Source organism: Haemaphysalis longicornis, unplaced genomic scaffold (assembly GCF_048455015.1).
Source record: "Haemaphysalis longicornis isolate Haplotype H1 unplaced genomic scaffold, Haemaphysalis longicornis Haplotype H1 scaffold_5, whole genome shotgun sequence".
NCBI lineage: Eukaryota > Metazoa > Arthropoda > Arachnida > Ixodida > Ixodidae > Haemaphysalis > Haemaphysalis longicornis.
Window position 1 is genome coordinate 62,242,615 of NW_027526385.1, and position 17,029 is coordinate 62,259,643.

Below are 17,029 nucleotides of genomic sequence, written 5' to 3' on the forward strand. Positions count from 1 at the left end.
AAATACCCAAATAACAAGCAAAGAACGAACCCATGCGACGATTGTTCACGCGGTATACGTAAACTCTTCTACGAACGATCTAAATGTATACTGATATCTGGTGTATGAGATAAAGGTATACTATTGTCTCGCGAAGACAAAGGAGGCCGCAGTATAGGGCATGCGGGTGTGGGCCCGACGATGAACGACTACGGAGCGGCTTGCGGGGCGTGCAGCCTGGGCGAACGCTGTGTAACGGTTCTCTTGTAAATAATGTAAACACACCATTTCGTCCTGTAAATAGATCGATTCATCGTCAACCATGGTTCGCGTCATCTGTTCTACCGCCACGTAACACTATTGTACTCTTTCTTCGTGATCTATGCGTGTGTTGTCTAATTCAGAACCGTTACTTTTTCTCGATTTTCAAGTATCCGTGTTGACGTAACGGAAGCCTGGTTTCACGCACGCGCCGTGTGTCCAGAAATCTTACCAGAGCTTTTCGGTCGACCAACCGATCTATGAGGAAGTGCTTTAGTTTTTTTGGCAGGACGTGCTTGGTCTGACTAAGAAAGCTTTCCGTTTAATAATGCTTTACCGTCAAAGCAAAAGACAAGGCGCAGACGCCCGCGCCGCCGGCGGATCATCCAATGAAACGAATGACAATTCAAAACAGTTTCTTAGTAGTGTGTTTATTGAATGACTAGCTACACAAGTGCACAACTATTCGCTCAGCAGCCGACCTTTGCCGAAAGAGCTTTGGGGTTACAGAAGAGGTGCGTACTATTTCCTCCCTCACACCGGTCATGTATTTCATGTAGGGCTCATATCTGGACACCCCTCAACGACATTTTATGGGGTATATGCCCGAAAATCGCGTACCCCTTAAGCAAATGCTTTATTTAAAGCGGCCCATCTCCGGGCTGCTGAATATGAGGCAACCACTGTTGACGTGTTGTTTTCCATTCGTTCCGCTGAAATTATTGCAGGGGCCTCAAGCTAGGTCTCCCGCCCGTAAATTCTATATTTTAAGGCTACTGGTTGTTTGGTTTGTCTACTTTGGTCTTGATTACGTTGAATAGCAACGCTTTTTCAAACATATTAGGGTGTGAATTTATTTTTGATGAGCCAGACGACTTTTGTAACAGATAATCACTTGTTATTCGTTTATTACGCTACAACTCAAGCAAGGCTAAAGTGAGGTGTCCATTTTTAGCGCTTTCGTGTGCGCTAAATGTGAGATAAATGGGTATAAATGGGAGATAGGAACAACGTAACAATGGGGCTAGGCGACAATACGACCACTCTTCCTAGCCCCAACAAATATAGAAGTCCTGTGACGGCATACAGCGCGCGGGCGCCTCATTCAGTGGGGGGAGGCGGTGGTAGCGTGCTCGTCTTCGTGGTGGTGGTGTTCTTCGTGCACATGCTCGGAGTCGGGCGCCCCGGTACCGTGGGCAGCGGTAGTGTCGTGATGATCGGTGTGGGACTCAGCCGCCTCACAGTGACCAGCTAAGGTGTGAAGGTCGGCCTCACCAGTCGCTTTCTGCACGCAGTGGAATCCCTCGGCGCACCGATCATTGTGTTGGGGATGGCACTCTTCGCCGGCGCACTGGAGAGAATTCGAGATCAAAATTAGAGCTTGTACTCAATCTACTGCAATTTATATTTCGTTCAGATTAGTTTTCACAAAGAAAAATGTTCGGCATACAGGTCTCGGCTGAAAACTGAGAAAGAAGAATTTCAGCAATAGCTGAGGAGCTAAAATAAAATTTTAAGGTGCAGCAACAAGCACTCGCAAACCACGAAAAGTTTGAAGAAGGTCTTGAATGGCAACTACCGAACCTTTTATCACTACAGTCGACTCCCGTTAATACGAAGTCCACGGGGACCGCAAAACACGGAAATAACAGAACTTCCAATCAAACAAAATGCACACTGTCCTTAGTCCACCACACATCTCTCTTCTTTATTTCGTTCGTAATCTCGACTTTCGTCGCCAAGCCGCCGTACGACATGGGTTGCCCTGATAGCTAAGATTTATCGCCAAAATCGAAGCCTGAAGCACCCACCACACAAACTGCTTACTTAACGGTGTACGCAACAACGATGTAGTTGTTAAAGCGGTGGCACAACTGGCTCGCCGAATAATCAACTGGGCGCTGCCTTAGTGGCGATGGCGCTATTTTGTTAGTGCAAATGGCAATAAAGAAAAAAAGTGACGATGACGCCGATATAGCACAGACCACGGTGGTGCTTTGGTTCTTGAAAATTTCGGATTTTTTCGACAAACGACGGGCACCTAGATGCGTTTTTTTCTCGAAACACAATACAATGAGTTTTAGCTGGGGATTATTGAGCAATTTCTATTGAATTGCATAAAGTATTTCCAGGACCAGCACAGCACTTCTGATTAACCGATAATTCTAACAAGCCGACTTCGAATAATGGAGAGTCGAGTGTAATATTTCGTGGGAAAGTGACCTGGGGGTGTGCTTGGAGAGCAAGGTGCAAAAGTCAGCATGTACTGCATAAATTCGCAATAAATACTTGTCAAATCATCCCTATTATTTTGTAATATATACAACGAAAGGTATGTGACTTAAGGCCACATTTCCGTCCATACGGCCACCTTTTACGCCTACGCTGACATTCTTAGGCAACCTGGTCCGTTTATGACCTTATGGGGAACAATAAAAGTCGACGTTGTCCTCATAAGTTTGGGGAATGGTATTATGCTTGTCATGTGAGAAAGTGTACGTTTTTTGTAAGAACTTCCAATGAGTAATGGTGTAGAGGAAAGTAACTGCTAGCAACATTTGCAAATATAATGGAATTTCTCCTTAGAAAAACATTGGAGCATTTATTAGTCTAACCAGCATTGGAAAGCTATTTGGGGTTGACAGAAATTGATTGATTGATTGATTGATTGATTGATTGATTGATTGATTGATTGATTGATTGATTGATTGATTGATTGATTGATTGATTGATTGATTGATTGATTGACTGACTGATTGATTGATTGATTGATTTTTAATAGAAGGAGGGAGGAACCACCGGAAGCACACACATAGGAAGTTTCAAAGCAGCAACTGAAAAGCCAATCTCAATTTTCCCTCTCACCCTTACTGACCAAAATGCCGCTTTTGGCTGCAGTTGGAACTTCCGAAGTATAAGTGCTGTCATACGATAAGGGCGCGACGATGCAGAAAGCTCCGTGTCCAGGTTTCGGATTGATTGTCCAGAAAAAAGCCAATCTGCATCGTTTGGCATAGGCCATTCTCAGGAAGAGATCACCGGGAAGGTAATTGAATGAACGAAAAACTAGAAGGATTTGTAGATAAGGATCGAGTTCAATAAATTCTATTGGGCTCTGACTTGAACATTTTACGTTCTTGTGGTGGAGTACGCACAGAGAGAAAACCAAGTCTATCATCACCATTCCACTCATTTACATGAAAATATGAAGCGCCATTGTTTCATCGAAACACCTCCATTCCTTTCTGTCCCGTCATTCCTCAAGCGGCTTTGCGAGATTTAGCCAACAAAACTGACCACATCTACGCGCCTAGAAGATCACACCAGTGCGTATACACCTTGCGTAATACACCCCATTGTATACCTTGTTGCAGAAATCGCAGCAGCCGCAGGCATCCTTGTGGCTTCCGCAGGCGCACTCAGCCTTGGGGCAGGTTTCGGGGTCACAGGTCACGCCCTCGCAGTGTGGCTCCGACGTTGCAGACACGCTGCGTAGATAAGCGGCAGTGTAGCGAGCATGACTCGTTAGGGGCTAAACTCATAAGCATAATTTGCCAGCAACCTCATTTTTCCTAAAGAAGTTGAATGACAAGAGTGTACTATGGTTCAGTCGTGAGCCTCATGAATGCAGTAGATGTCACACTTATCAATGCGAGCCGGCCTAATTGGAACTGATGCATCTTGACAAATAGCGCGACAAACGGTACAAGAAAGGAAACACGGACAGGTGATGTTAACAACTGAAATGTTAATTGAAAAACAGACTTTTTATAACCAAGAGTGCTGCGCACAACAATGCAAGAAACCATTAGACGTCGCCGACATGAAAACTTGTCCACTTTCTGGGATTTCATAAGCACGAGAACAGCAATGACATCTTCTTATCTGACAATGCTGAGAAGGGGAGACTTACGCCATATTCATTGTGAAGGAAAATGCTGATTGATTGATTGATTGATTGATTGATTGATTGATTGATTGATTGATTGATTGATTGATTGATTGATTGATTGATTGATTGATTGATTGATTGATTGATTGATTGATTGTAGGGTTTAACGCGCCGGTGCAACGCAGGCGATGAGACACCCCATAGTGGAGGGCTCCGGATTAATTCTGACCACCTGGGGTTCTTTAACGTGCGCCGAAATATCGTACACACGGGCGTTTTTGCTTCTCGCCTCCAGCAGAAAAGCGGCCGCCGCGGCCGGGAATGGAACCCGCGTCCCCGTGCTCAGCAGCGCAACGCCTCAGCCACTGCGCCACCGGTGTGCAAAGGCTTTAGAATTTCTCTTCATATTTTATTAGGGGGCATGAACAGGATGACAGTGTTATCAAAGAAGAGTGTGATTCCACACCCTTTGCAATGTGACGCAAAATGTGTGCGGGGGCTTCTTTTTAGGCTGGACAATTGCTCTCTTAATCTTGCATAAATAAGAAAATTACAATGTCAAAGTGGTCTTTTCAGCAAAAAAAGCAAAGTAGAAAGTGTTTGTCGCACGGTAAAACAAAAATATGAGAGCAATTGACGAAGTAAAGGATGAATGTACTGTACGCCGTGACTACATGTTCGTTGGCTGTGTAAGAAAATGTTCTGTACAGGGTGCCGATGGCGTGCGGTGACATGTACGAAGGGCAAACTGGCGGGTGTATTAATACAATATTAAGAGGACACTTGTCCATCCTGAAAGGCATAGAGTTTCATACTAATATATACTAGAGGGAAATCTGGCGCTGCAATCACAAGCCGCCGTGGGTGGCGCCATTGCAGCTAGCGACGTTCCCCGCCTACTTGGCTTAGCTAGCCGTATGGCTTCTTTGTCGTCTTGAAGCCAGAAAGGTAACTTTTTTTCTTCTGCATCGTTCATAAAGCTTCTACATAATTACTGACAAGTACATTTTCTTGGAAGTTCAATTTTGTAATAACAAAACAAATTTAAAGATACTTTTAGAGTAACATTGTCGCTTTTTTGCAGCCAGAGGCAACTTTTCAGCCTGTTCAGGAGCCATGCCAAGGACAAGTGGAACGTGCCTGGCCGGTACATGACGGAACGCTCGCTGAAGTGCGGCTCCCCTAGACAGTGGCGCCAGATTTTCCTCTAGTGTATATCAGTATGAAACACTATGCTGAAAGGAAGCCCGTGCCCACAGTGATAACACTGTCATCCTCTTCGAACACTATAATAAAATATCAAAAACAATTAGAGGCTTTTAACATTTTCCTTGACAATGAAGATTATGTAAGCCACCCATCTTTAGCCTTGACAGACAAGATGTCATTGCTGTCCTCGTGCTTATGAAATTTCTGAAAGTAAACAAGTTTTCATGTCTGAGCCGTCGAATTGTTTCTTGCGTTGCGGTGCGCAGCACTGTGGGGTACGCACCATTTCATCCGTTAATCTTAGTAAGATCTACACATGTACCGGGCTGTGTTGCGCATGCGAAGTGACATCTTCCTGTCGACTGCGCCCATTATAGGGCTGCTAGCACAGCCCACTGATAAAATGGCAGCGCCCAGAATGAAGAAGATAAAAAGGTCTACAAAAAGTATGCTTTTCGATTAAAATTGCAGTCGTTAAAAGTGCCTGTCCGTGTTTCCTTTCCTGTCCCTGGTTGTGTGCCATATTTGTCAAGACGTTACATTTAGTCGGCCTATTGACGCAACAAATTATTCGACCATCCAAACAAATATATTTTGATGTCGTCAGAGTAGAATTCCTCCACGGCAAGAATTGAGGCACAGAATGACTCGGCAATTTTTGCTGCCCTAACATTACACCTTAAAACTTCCTACAGTGGTGTTCGCAACCGAATCTAAAAAATGAAGGAAGGCTATGAGGATGTATATCGTGCTCGTTCACGTCTATATTGCTTCCTATTTTGGCATAGACCCAATAGTGTTAGTTTTTACTGAGGCTTGTGAGTCCCACACAACTGAAAAATTATCCGACTATGTCATTTCAGCTATCTAAAGCTCTCCGAAAAGAATGCAGAGTGGCAGCTGAAGGTATTTTTTTTTTCAACTATCTCTGACACCTCTAATGCGGAATGATTAGCGCTTAGCTTCAGCTAGACATCGGGACGCATACAAGGTATACCCCCGCAAGCTACGTGCTCGGGTATTACACGTGTGTGTGACACTGCACGTGAATTGACGTAAACAGCAACGCTCAATTTCGCAAGAACCAGGCATTTTTTTCCTAACAAGTTAGCCCAAAACAGCAAGAGAAAATGTTTTTCTGTGACGACAAGATAGTTTTTTTTTTTTATTTCCAGCAATGTTTTTCGCAGCATTCATAGACAATACTACCACCTCCCACGCACCCGATATACGGACGCATCGCCATACCGCCACAAATCTGCACAACCCGCTAGCGCGGTCAATGCCAAAGGAACTGAGCTTATTCCTGTCACTGTTTTCACCAACTCCGTCGAAACAGCTGAAGAGGTTGCCATCGTCCATGCCGCCACAACAGGCGAAGAATTTTTAACCCTTATTACCGACTACCGAGTCGTTTGCAGGAACAACCTAAAAGGACGCATATCGCCACCAGCCTTGACAACTCTACAACAAGCGAAACCACTCCCAGAACTGCAAATAATTTGTTTGGACTCAAGGACACCAGTCCCTCGGGGGTAACGAGGCGGTACACACAGCTGCCCACGCTTATTCACACCGGGCCGTTTCCAACGAGGGCCACGAACCCCCCTTTCAAGCAACAGTTAAGCCCACCCCACTGAAAACATACGCAGAAATACTCGCCCACTATAGGAACGAGCGCAGCGAATACCCATTACCCCACCCGAACCTCTCTCGTGATGAAGCTACTACCTTTCGACAACTACAGACTAACTCCTGCCCACATAACACCCTTCCACATGCCATGTATCCTACCTTATACTCTCCCACATGCAAATCCTGCCCCCAACCAGGCACCCTGTACCACATGGTATGGGAGTGCCAGCAATCCCCTACCCTCACCCCTAACGCCAACCCTACCTATGAGCAGTGGGTGGGGCTGCTGACCAGATCCGACCTCTCACATTAGCGACGATTGGTGGAGAGGTCACGGATGGCCAGCACAGTCCAAGGCCTCCCGTACTACGGAAGCCTCCCGCAAGGCGGCTGGCTTAACATTAGCACCTCGACTCAAATAAGGTTTATTCCTCATCATCATCACCATCATCTAGCAATGCTTCTAAAATCTTCGTAGTTAACCGTCCCACCTTTGTTAAAGTAGGGGACTTTTGTTACGATAGGCGCAAACAAAAGCGCTGACTTTAACCAGACAATGCCGATGACCTGACTCACCCCACCGCTGCGACAGTCACAAGAAGGATGGTAACCAGAGCGATCTTCATCTTGGCACCGAAATGGGCAACAAATAGTTAACGTCCTTGTAGCAGGTCTCGTAGTTTTCGTATCACCGCGCTGTAATGTGCACATGTTACGTGTTATATTCCTTACAAAATATTTCTTGCCTCTTAGGAATAAGCGCAGTTCATGATTTTTGCGATGTGGGAGTGCTGCAGCGAAAAAAGTGTGTATCTAATGCAGATTCGTGTTAAAGACATTGCACATTTACAGCCAATATTTGATACGATTTTGAAAATTCAGCAAAATTTTCTGCGCAGTGAGCAGTTAAAGGATAAAGTATTTAGAAATCCCACTTCAAAAGGCTTCTTGTGCAAGTTTCGATAACCATTTTTGCAGACTAGCAGCTTCGGTTCAAAGCTAAAGGTTGGCGCTTCGTGCATAAGTGAGCTGCTTGTTCACGCGAAAGATGGCTGTCTGAAATGCGTTTAATTTGCTTTTGAAAAGCCTGAAATTAGGGGTAACCTTAAATTTTGTTTCACTCGTTCTTTCCTTCTGCGTAAAGCTTCAGAATTCAAGCACTTTGCTCACAAAGTGTTGCAGTACCAGAACCTGTACACAAACTACAAAAATTTATTAAAGTTCTCTTGAAAACATATCGCTACAAATAGACTTTTCGTGGAAAGGCCAATAATATAAGATTGTATTTTCGTTAAATCAGTGTATATTATAACTGGCTTTGGAGCTTTCGTCATCCATTACTGCCTGAGTACGGGTTCTTGAAAAAAATTGTTTTTGTCGCGCCGAATAACTGAAGCGAATACAGAACCTACTCAACATCATGTGCTTACGAGTCGAACTCTTTCAAATCTGAGTGCTAAGAAAACAAAAATTTCAGACTTACGTCTCCAAAGTTCAGGAAATTCAGTCAGATCGGTACCGCGGGGTGAAGACAACTGGTTATGCGAAACAAGCCAACCGCCTTTTATATAGCGACACTACGCATCAGTGTCACTCAATGGGAAATGCCCTCCAAGAGCTTTGCGATAAAGATGTCCACACCCACGTCATCACCATCTCGATAATCTACAAGGTCTCAATAATCCACAACATCTCAATAATCTACAAGGTCATAAAGTGAGTAGCTTGCGAAATACAACAACAGAAACAACCAACAACATAACGGCGAAAAAATGCAAGGCTACCAGCCCTGTCGTCTGATTACGGCGACGAGGTCTCATGTCACTGGCTTCGTAGAAAGCTGAAACCTGAGGCATCTGACGCAAAAACAAGTCGCCCTGGGGCAAGGACAGCGGGACTTCTTTTAAGATCGCAGAACAGCACCCAAGATATTGAACTAGCTTCGCCGAAACCTTGTTTGTTACGCCTTTCTCTCGGTGCTCTAATACAGCACGTCTAATACAGCACTCTTCTGAGTTGCCAAAACAGTAGGAAGAAAGTATGGATCAAGCTGACCAATTATTTTACGAAAAGAAAGAAATCGTAGCGAGAAAACATATGGGCTTCCTTACTTGACGGTACCACGACAAAACATGGGCGCGTATTTTTATCTTGATCCGCACTGTTTTGGTGATTACTATAGGAGGGTTGAGTTGCTCTTTAACTGATCTTGTTGCGAGGACACAACTGTGACCGTGCCAGTAGCTGTAATGCTTTTATTTTTGTCTGTTCAAGGACAACGTTCTTGGTGGTTTGTGTTGTGCTGCGTCCCTCCACAAAGACTATTTTTTAGTTCAATAAAACGCATTCTGCATGAAACGTTTGCTATGTTGTAGATATAACAACTTTTTTTCCCGCAAGGCGATTTCTCGCAAAGAAAGAAAGAAAACGCCCGGCCTTGTCCTTTGCCCAATTAACGCACTCGGTTCCTTAGGTTGGCCATGCTGGAGGGCGATAAGAACTCCGACTAACAGGGGCTAAGAATAGTAGAAGCAACAGGACTCGAATTTAATTGGAGGCTAAGGAGAATGTCCAAGCGAATAACAAAAGTAACGGCGTGTTTTTTGCAAAAAGCCGTTATTTTAAAAACATCTATGGAAGAAAATATCTTCAGTTTCTTATTTTGTTGATGCATTAGGAAAATTTACGGCCCTTGTTCAGAACAACAAACGTTCCGTAAAATTTGTTATTTTGTATAAACGAAGTAGCACACATTCGGTTTCTCAGAACAACCGCCTGCCTACATTTTGCATTCTGAAACGGTAACGGTTGCACTGATTTTACTATCAGTTTTCGCAAAAAACGTCACAGCCCAACCTCCGTTTATTGGCGTTGCTAAACGGGTTACGTTTCGCAAGTTTGCAACAACAAACACTGTCTGTAGTTTTGAGATACCGAATAAGGAATTCCTTTTCACCATGGTGCGGAGAGATGCTGCAGTCGTACGAACAGGATGGGTTACGTGCTTCTATGACATAAAACATATTCTGTATTCCGGTTATATAGCGAGTACATGATACGGGACATCTTTGTGGCAACAAGGTTCGAACGCGCTTGCTGTACTTCTCAAGCATTTATTTTCTCATGGTTGATATGTTCTAGATTTTGGTGGTACATTTCAATGTAAGATCTGTTTTTATTACGCCATATATTTGGCCAATAGTTTTCACTTTAATTGCCAGTGTTGTTTCCTTTTCGAAGGGCCTCTATTACGATTTATGGGTGGTCTCGCCAAATTATCTGAATAAGTTCGGAGTTGTAGCCGTTTCCTTTTAAAGGCGTCATGGAGAACAATTCGAAATATTCGTGTTTTATAGTTTTCCCAGCGCTTGTCCGGCAGCAAATTATGCCGTCTTCACTGAGAAATAATCAAGTTAGGTTAAAATTGTGATTCTAACGCTAAATCGTGTGTTTACGTGACGTCCGCCATGAAGTCATAAGTGCGCGTATTCAAACGAACTTCCACTGCGTCATTCGCTATGCAGCCTTGTTTGCCTTCAGTCCTCCCAGATGACGCTACCATACTCAGCCACAGACCGTTGTCCCCCGTTGCAATGTTTTTGACTGTATTTGCCCCTGGCTTCGTTTTGTTACGGTAGAAAGTAATCATTTCGTGAAACATGGGGTATGCTTGACAAACAGGATCACGCAAGACAATGTCGTTTACGCCAATCGGCCAGTGTCGTCTGAGACAACCCCAAAGCGGCGGACTGCTGTGCAGCTAAAACAAGCATAGTGCGCCCAGTACCAACAGCAGTGCGCATTGGTACTTCTATGCTTACGTGTATTTTCGCCGCTTTCATTATTTACCGCACCATTTTTACTCCTGTAGAATTAACATGCATTCATTTAAGCGCAAGTAGCTCGTTTGGCAAGCTTATAAGCCCTGCCTAATTTGCGTTTGTTTTTGCCGGCCTCAACCAATCGCGCAACTGGGCATATGACATCATAGGTTCTGTTGCCGGAAATGAGCCTGTCGCCATCCCCTTTTTTCCAAATTATATAGCTTATTTGAGCGAAGTGCGCGTTAAAAGTGGTGCCAGTATAATTCTAACGAGGCACTCTTTGCTGTGAACCAAACTTGTGTTCCGTCTGCATGGCCCCTTCAAGTTTTATTCTAATTTGCGAGCATTGTGAGCGAGTAAAGTTGCCACAAACGAGAGGCTTTTCAATCGTCCTCTTTTTGAAGCTGTTGGTGATTTATGCTCTCACTGCACAATCGAAATGGCTCAAATGGACATTTCTCGAATTGAAAATATGCTCATTCCACACAAGCGGAAAAAGCAAAAACTAAGCTTGTACGATTGATTGATTTATTGATTGATTGGGAGGTTTAATACACCGGCGCTATACTGGCGATGTGCCGCGCCGTAGTGAAGGGCTCCGGATTAATTTTGGCCACCTAGAGGTCTTTAACGTGCAACAAAATCTCGAACACACGGGCGTTTTCGCCTCTCGGTCCCATTAGAAAAGTGACCGCCGAGGCCGGGAATTGAACCCGCGTCCTTGAAGAACCAAGCTTGTACAAACACGAGTGAACGTCAAAATTTAAAAATTGGGATAACATAGGACACATTGCAAACTCATGGGTTGTCGGTGAGGTAGTTGTTGTGGGATACCTGGTACTTTAACACCTCCCGAGCTCTAAAAACAAACTAATGCTTATGGCTGTGCTATATGGTGAAATAACGTATCGCCTGAATTGAGGTACACAATTATGGGGGAAATTAATTTTAATAAACGTCTTCAGTGTTAGTTTTATAACGCACACAGTGGTGCTCTTGCCAGCTATAATGCTGTTCTGGATGGGTTCATACGGCTGTCGTAAAACATTCAAATTTTAACCTAAATGTTTTTAGAAATTTTAACTTAACATGAAAAATTTTTACATTAACATTAAAAACAGGCTGTCGAACCGAAAAAAATACCGGTTCGATTACGGTTCGGGTTCGGGTGAAATAATTTCGTTCCGGTTCAGTTCCGGTTCGACAAAATCACGTACCGAACCGGTTCGCGAACCGGTTCAAGCTCCCGAACTGGTTCGCGAACCGGTTCGATGAGTTGAATTATCACTGAAATTAGAAACAAATCACTTAGTAGTTTAAACGACAGTCAAATCAAAACACAAACAAAAATTCAAAATGCTGCTGTTCCCCAAAGGCAGCGGCGCAATTGCAAAGCAAACTTTAAACAATCATGATATATTAGAAAAAAAAATTGGCCGCGTATCTGCTTCTTTCGTTGCAAATGTCGTCAAAATACGATAGTCTTTATCGACTTTTGCCAAGTAAATGCCTCCCTTCGCTTTCCCGCTCACCTCTCATGTTGTTCCTCTTGCGTCGCGCTCCCCAAGGTAAAGACGCCAAAGGTTTGCTTAAATAATTTTAAATTTGCCGCGTTCCACTGCTCCAAACCGGGTGTCTCGATGCCAACGCTGCCGTACGGCGAAGACGCGCGTAAATCAAGGCGCCCGACTTCAACGTTTATAGAACCGCGTTTCCCTACTCCACGTGCGTTGCAAGCAGAACGTGGAACCTATCTAGTGGAACCTTTCGTAACTGTTGCCAGTTGATTCCTTAAAATGCCGCAAGAAGCTATAGTGGCCCGGGCGACAGCAGGCGACAGCGAAGTGATTTTTTTGTCTGGAGTTGATGAAGTATTTAATTTCGCCAAAGTCAAGCATGTATGATTTTTTATAAAGGAACACTGCAGACATCACTTCTGTATAAATTTGTTGTCTTATATTTGCGTAATGTCTTGTTCTTCTTCAACAATGTTGACAGGTATGAACATTACACCGGACGGGTAGATTGAGCTGTGACTATATAAGACTATTGCGCAGGCGTAGTTTTACTTTGGCCGGGTGGCTGAATCGAGTCACAGACAGACAGACGAGCAGACAGACAGACATACAGACAGACCAAAATTTCTGGGTTTAAGTAGCCCAAGAAAGACTATCGTCTTTAAAAGATGAAGCGGCGACGATTCACCCCCTACTTTCTAGCTCAGACTTTATGTTGTCCTAGCGACTATTCATAAGGCCACCGCCAAGAGATATGACGGTGGGATATATTTTCTGCCCCTTCCTTTTTTGTTGAAATCGCAATCGCCACTATGAAACCGCCCATCACGTTAACCTTGAAGCCTTAAATTTAGGCCTGCGTACTGGTTCGTTCAAATGCCAGTGCGTGCTTAATACCAATGACGCACATTTTTGATATTTCTAACAAAACAGAAAAATCCTACAACAGGCACATAAATACTCCTAATGAATTAGATTATTTGGTCACCCTGAATAATTTGTTAGCTGTCACCTTATCGAATGTGTTAGCCACACTTTTGTTAAAAGTAAGCTTTAGTTAACGCTCAGTCACTACATTATTGCTCTGACCACTGCAATTCTTTTTGCGATAGCTATACCGGATGCGTGCATTACAATCTGTATGTCATCGTACCGCCTGACCCCGGCCATCGTTCCGTGTGCTACATTGCGGAATCTTATAACAGATTATGCTGTTACAAAATGAAAGGGAAATTTGACGCGCGGAGTATGGGATGGAACTTTTTTGTTTAGGCGCTCTTTAATTCGCGCACAGCAGTACTCCCCTCCGGAACGAGTAGCAGTAGAAGTAATGTAGCGAGTTGGGCAGTCAGTACAAGTGCACCTTCGAAAAAAGCAGATCTGAAAGAGACAAAACTGCAGAACAAGCAGAAAAAATGATCGCTGGGCGAATGGGACAGTGTGAGGTACCGGCCTGCCTTTCTGCACGTGTCATCTGCTTTGTTACTGTTTCTGCTTCCAAGACAAGGTCGAGGGCTGCAGTTTCTTGCCAAGGGATTAAGTGCGCACCTTAACAGTTTTCCCTGACATATCTGTTGTTATTTTCATCTGTAAAAAACGGAACTTGTTCACTGTACTGTCCCCAAAAACTGACCACGGAAGTCACTTTCTTCGCATTGATGACACGTTTGGTTGTGAAAGGCAGGGCAAAGAAAAGTATAGAGCAACATCCACGTTTTGGAGGTTTTTTTTTTACATATTCGGTTTTACTTACTTTTTGCTTAATATTTTAAAACAACGTGATTCGCATTTTCCTTTTTGTTGTTTTCCGCGTAAACACATTAAAAAAACTGGCGAATTTGATGCCTCGTGCTATATCTCTGCTTCGAGGCGCAGCTTATGTTGCAGGCCAGCAGACTTATTTTAACCAGCTGGTGATATTAAACGTGGATCGAAATCTCGATACACCGACGTTCTCGATTTCCATCTACTTCAGAAAAACGGTCGTGGGAAGGCAGATCGAGGCCACTTGTGGTCAGCAGCAAACGGCTTAGCCACTGAGCAGCTCCTGCGGTCACACTTGTCAAGTATTAACAATATGCAGGTGTCGGATCTTTTATACAAATTATGAAATGCAAAAGGTTTGCACACATCGGGTGTGTGCTTTCGCTGTTGCGCAGTGCAGCACTCCTGCAACCTGATTGGTCCGATAAAGTCGCAGCTAGGGAAGGACAAAGTCGTTTTATATCCCCTGCAAGCTGCCGAGAATTAAATTTCGTTTGGTCAGCTTGCACTATGCTCGCGGCTTTAGCAGTAACAGACCATTGCTACATTGTTTCATAGAGCGTGATAGTGCCCAACTGTCTGGCGTGGAATGTGCGCGAGCGTTTACGAAGTTGATGGTACGTGAAAGAAAAAAGACCTGAATTGCATTGACTGTGCAATATCAAGAACTGAGGGTCGAACCGTTTCGGCATGAACCGGTAACCGTTATTTCTTTTTTCGGCTCAGTTCAGCGTGCTTAGTTCAGTTCAGTGGTTCGGTTCAGTTCAGTTCAGCGTGCTCAAAAAATAACGGTTCGGGTTCGGGTTCAGTTCCGGCAAAAATACCGGTTAAGTTCCGGTTTTCGGTTCGGTTCCGTTCCGGTTCGACACCCTGATTAAAACATTAAAATTGACACAGTACCAGGTAAGATTAGAAACCCCACTGGTTTTTTACTTTTGGAATAGCGTTTGTTTTTCTTCAAAGGCCTTGTTGAAGGCGCACTGCAAAAAAATCAGAGCCAGCGGGTACAAATCCTTGCATATAAAGCCTTCGAGGGTGTGACGGTGTGGGGACAGCTCCATCTTAGTCTAAACAGATGTTGCCTGTAGGGCTACCACATCCACAAGCCACAAGGCAATTACATTGGTTCTGTAAAATACTTACAACATCAAAGTGTAGGGCTAAGGGGAAATGCCCGCGAGACCGTGTAGCGTAACAACCAAAAATCTTGTAGAGACGCCAAGTGAAAAATATCATCAAACAGTTCGGCCAAAACTGCACGACAGAGTATACAGGCGCAGCCTCCCACCTCGGACGAAGAGCCATCCCCTCTGTTGTGACTAAAACTGAAATCCTCCTCAAAAGAGCATCAACGCCTACCACCCACGCCCTACAGGCACAAGATGTGGCCATAGCAATTGCCCAAGCCGCTGCGGAGATCATTATCACGGACTGCCAACAAGCGTACAGGACTTTCTCGAACGGCTTCATCTCACAGCCCAGCATACCAATTCTACCGCAGCATTCTCCTCAACACTGCGTAAGGATCACTTCGGCTCCAGCCCATGCCGACGCGCCTGGCAACGAAGCTGCCGACCAGCATGCCCAAGAGCTGACACGCACGGAAAGCCGCGTTCGGTGAAAAATGGTAGGCCTGTCGCCTCTAGTCCTTCGAAGAAAATCACGCAGCATTATCGCCAGGAGCGAACGATATATTCCCCTCCGCACAAACACCTCACGAAAGAACAAGTCTGTCAACTCCAGGGCATACAAACCAACACTTTTTCCAACCCAACTAGAGCCCACATCCTGACTCCTACTCAATGCTCCTCTCCACGCAACGCCGCTTCTGCGAGCCTTTCGGTACCCTCTACTATGATATGTGGAGCTGTGATAAAAACCCGCACTTTATCCCCTATTATTCTGTACCTGCTCTGAGCACTCGGAGAAAGCCCTGTACAGCTCGGGCCCTGATGATTAGCTTTATCTAGGAACGAAATCCCAAGACACCAGGCGGTGTCAAGGGGTCCTGGCTTAAGGTCACTTCCCAATAGCTTAATATGCTCCATAGAGGCGTTTAGTGGTTCCCGACAATATTCCCTGCTTAATATCAACTGCCAGCCTTGTGTTTGTTCGGGAACATTTTTGTAGATTCCGCCAGCAATGTATGTAACACAAGCTTGTGTTATCTCTACGTGTATAGTAGACACACATTATGTGAGGAAATCCTAAGGGAATCGGCGTGAAGTAAACAAGAACTTTAAATAAACTCGTGTGTTTTGACTAACCACCCATCTATGCTGGAAAAAGGTCAATAACATCGGCTACAGTTATTAAATGTTCGCAGGTTCCCACACCATATTTCTAACATGGTAATTGTGCAAAAGATATAAATCGGAATTGTATTGGTTTAACGTCATATGTATGCACACGTAATTTATGTAGTTTTTCAAACATTTATAAAACCTAACTTGTTTTCTTTTTTGAAGCAGCTCGCAATGTCAAGTATGGGTTTTTTGGCGGAAGGCCCTGCCAGCGCAAGAACTACGGATGTGCCATTTTCCCTTTTGAAAAAACAGGATAGTATTACCCGCAGTGGTCGCTGTTTTGTTAAGACATTGCGCTGCTGAGGCCAAGGACGTGGGTTTGATCCCTGCTGTGGTGGCTGCTTCACAGGTGGAGGCGGAAAGCGAAAACGCCTGTGTGTCGAGATGTCGACGCACGTTAATGGTCCTCATGAGGTTAAAGTTAATCTGGAGCCCTATAATACAGAGCGCCTCGCGGCTCAGGTGCAGTTTCGGCGAGTTGACCACAATTAATCAGTCAGGCAAGTTTCATGTCCCGCTAGTCTCACTGACACGAGCAGTAGATTGAGGGGTATGGATGTCCGAGCTCGCGTGTCTGGTATCCTATTATATGGTTGTTAGGAATGCTTTACAAAAAGAAGTTCACCATAATTTCTTTTATTT

General features: G+C 44.4%; 1 protein-coding gene across 2 annotated transcripts; it reads right to left on the reverse strand.

Moving 5' to 3' along the window:
* Positions 1-651: 651 nt before the first annotated feature.
* LOC144138315 (uncharacterized) lies at positions 652-8,584 on the reverse strand. Of its 2 annotated transcripts, none has more exons than XM_077670533.1 (4): positions 8,460-8,584; positions 7,553-7,672; positions 3,605-3,728; positions 652-1,591 (listed from the first exon to the last, which is right to left on the reverse strand). In XM_077670533.1, exons 2-4 carry the CDS (start codon positions 7,600-7,602, stop codon positions 1,346-1,348), a joined length of 420 nt encoding a protein of 139 aa, XP_077526659.1. In that variant the 5' UTR covers positions 7,603-7,672; positions 8,460-8,584; the 3' UTR covers positions 652-1,345. The 2 variants fall into 2 exon arrangements, with proteins under 2 accessions (XP_077526659.1, XP_077526658.1); XM_077670532.1 differs by having other exon boundaries at positions 7,553-7,609; positions 8,460-8,560.
* Between the last annotated feature and the right edge of the window lie 8,445 nt (positions 8,585-17,029).

Coding starts and splice junctions, on each gene's coding strand:
- LOC144138315 (XM_077670533.1), bottom strand. CDS start 7,602: ATGAAGATCGCTCTGGTTACCATCCTTCTTGTGACTGTCGCAGCGGTG. Junction 3,729..7,552: donor GTGACTGTCGCAGCGGTGGG/GTGAGTCAGGTC, acceptor TTATCTACGCAG/CGTGTCTGCAACGTCGGAGC. Junction 1,592..3,604: donor GCTGCGATTTCTGCAACAAG/GTATACAATGGG, acceptor AATTCTCTCCAG/TGCGCCGGCGAAGAGTGCCA.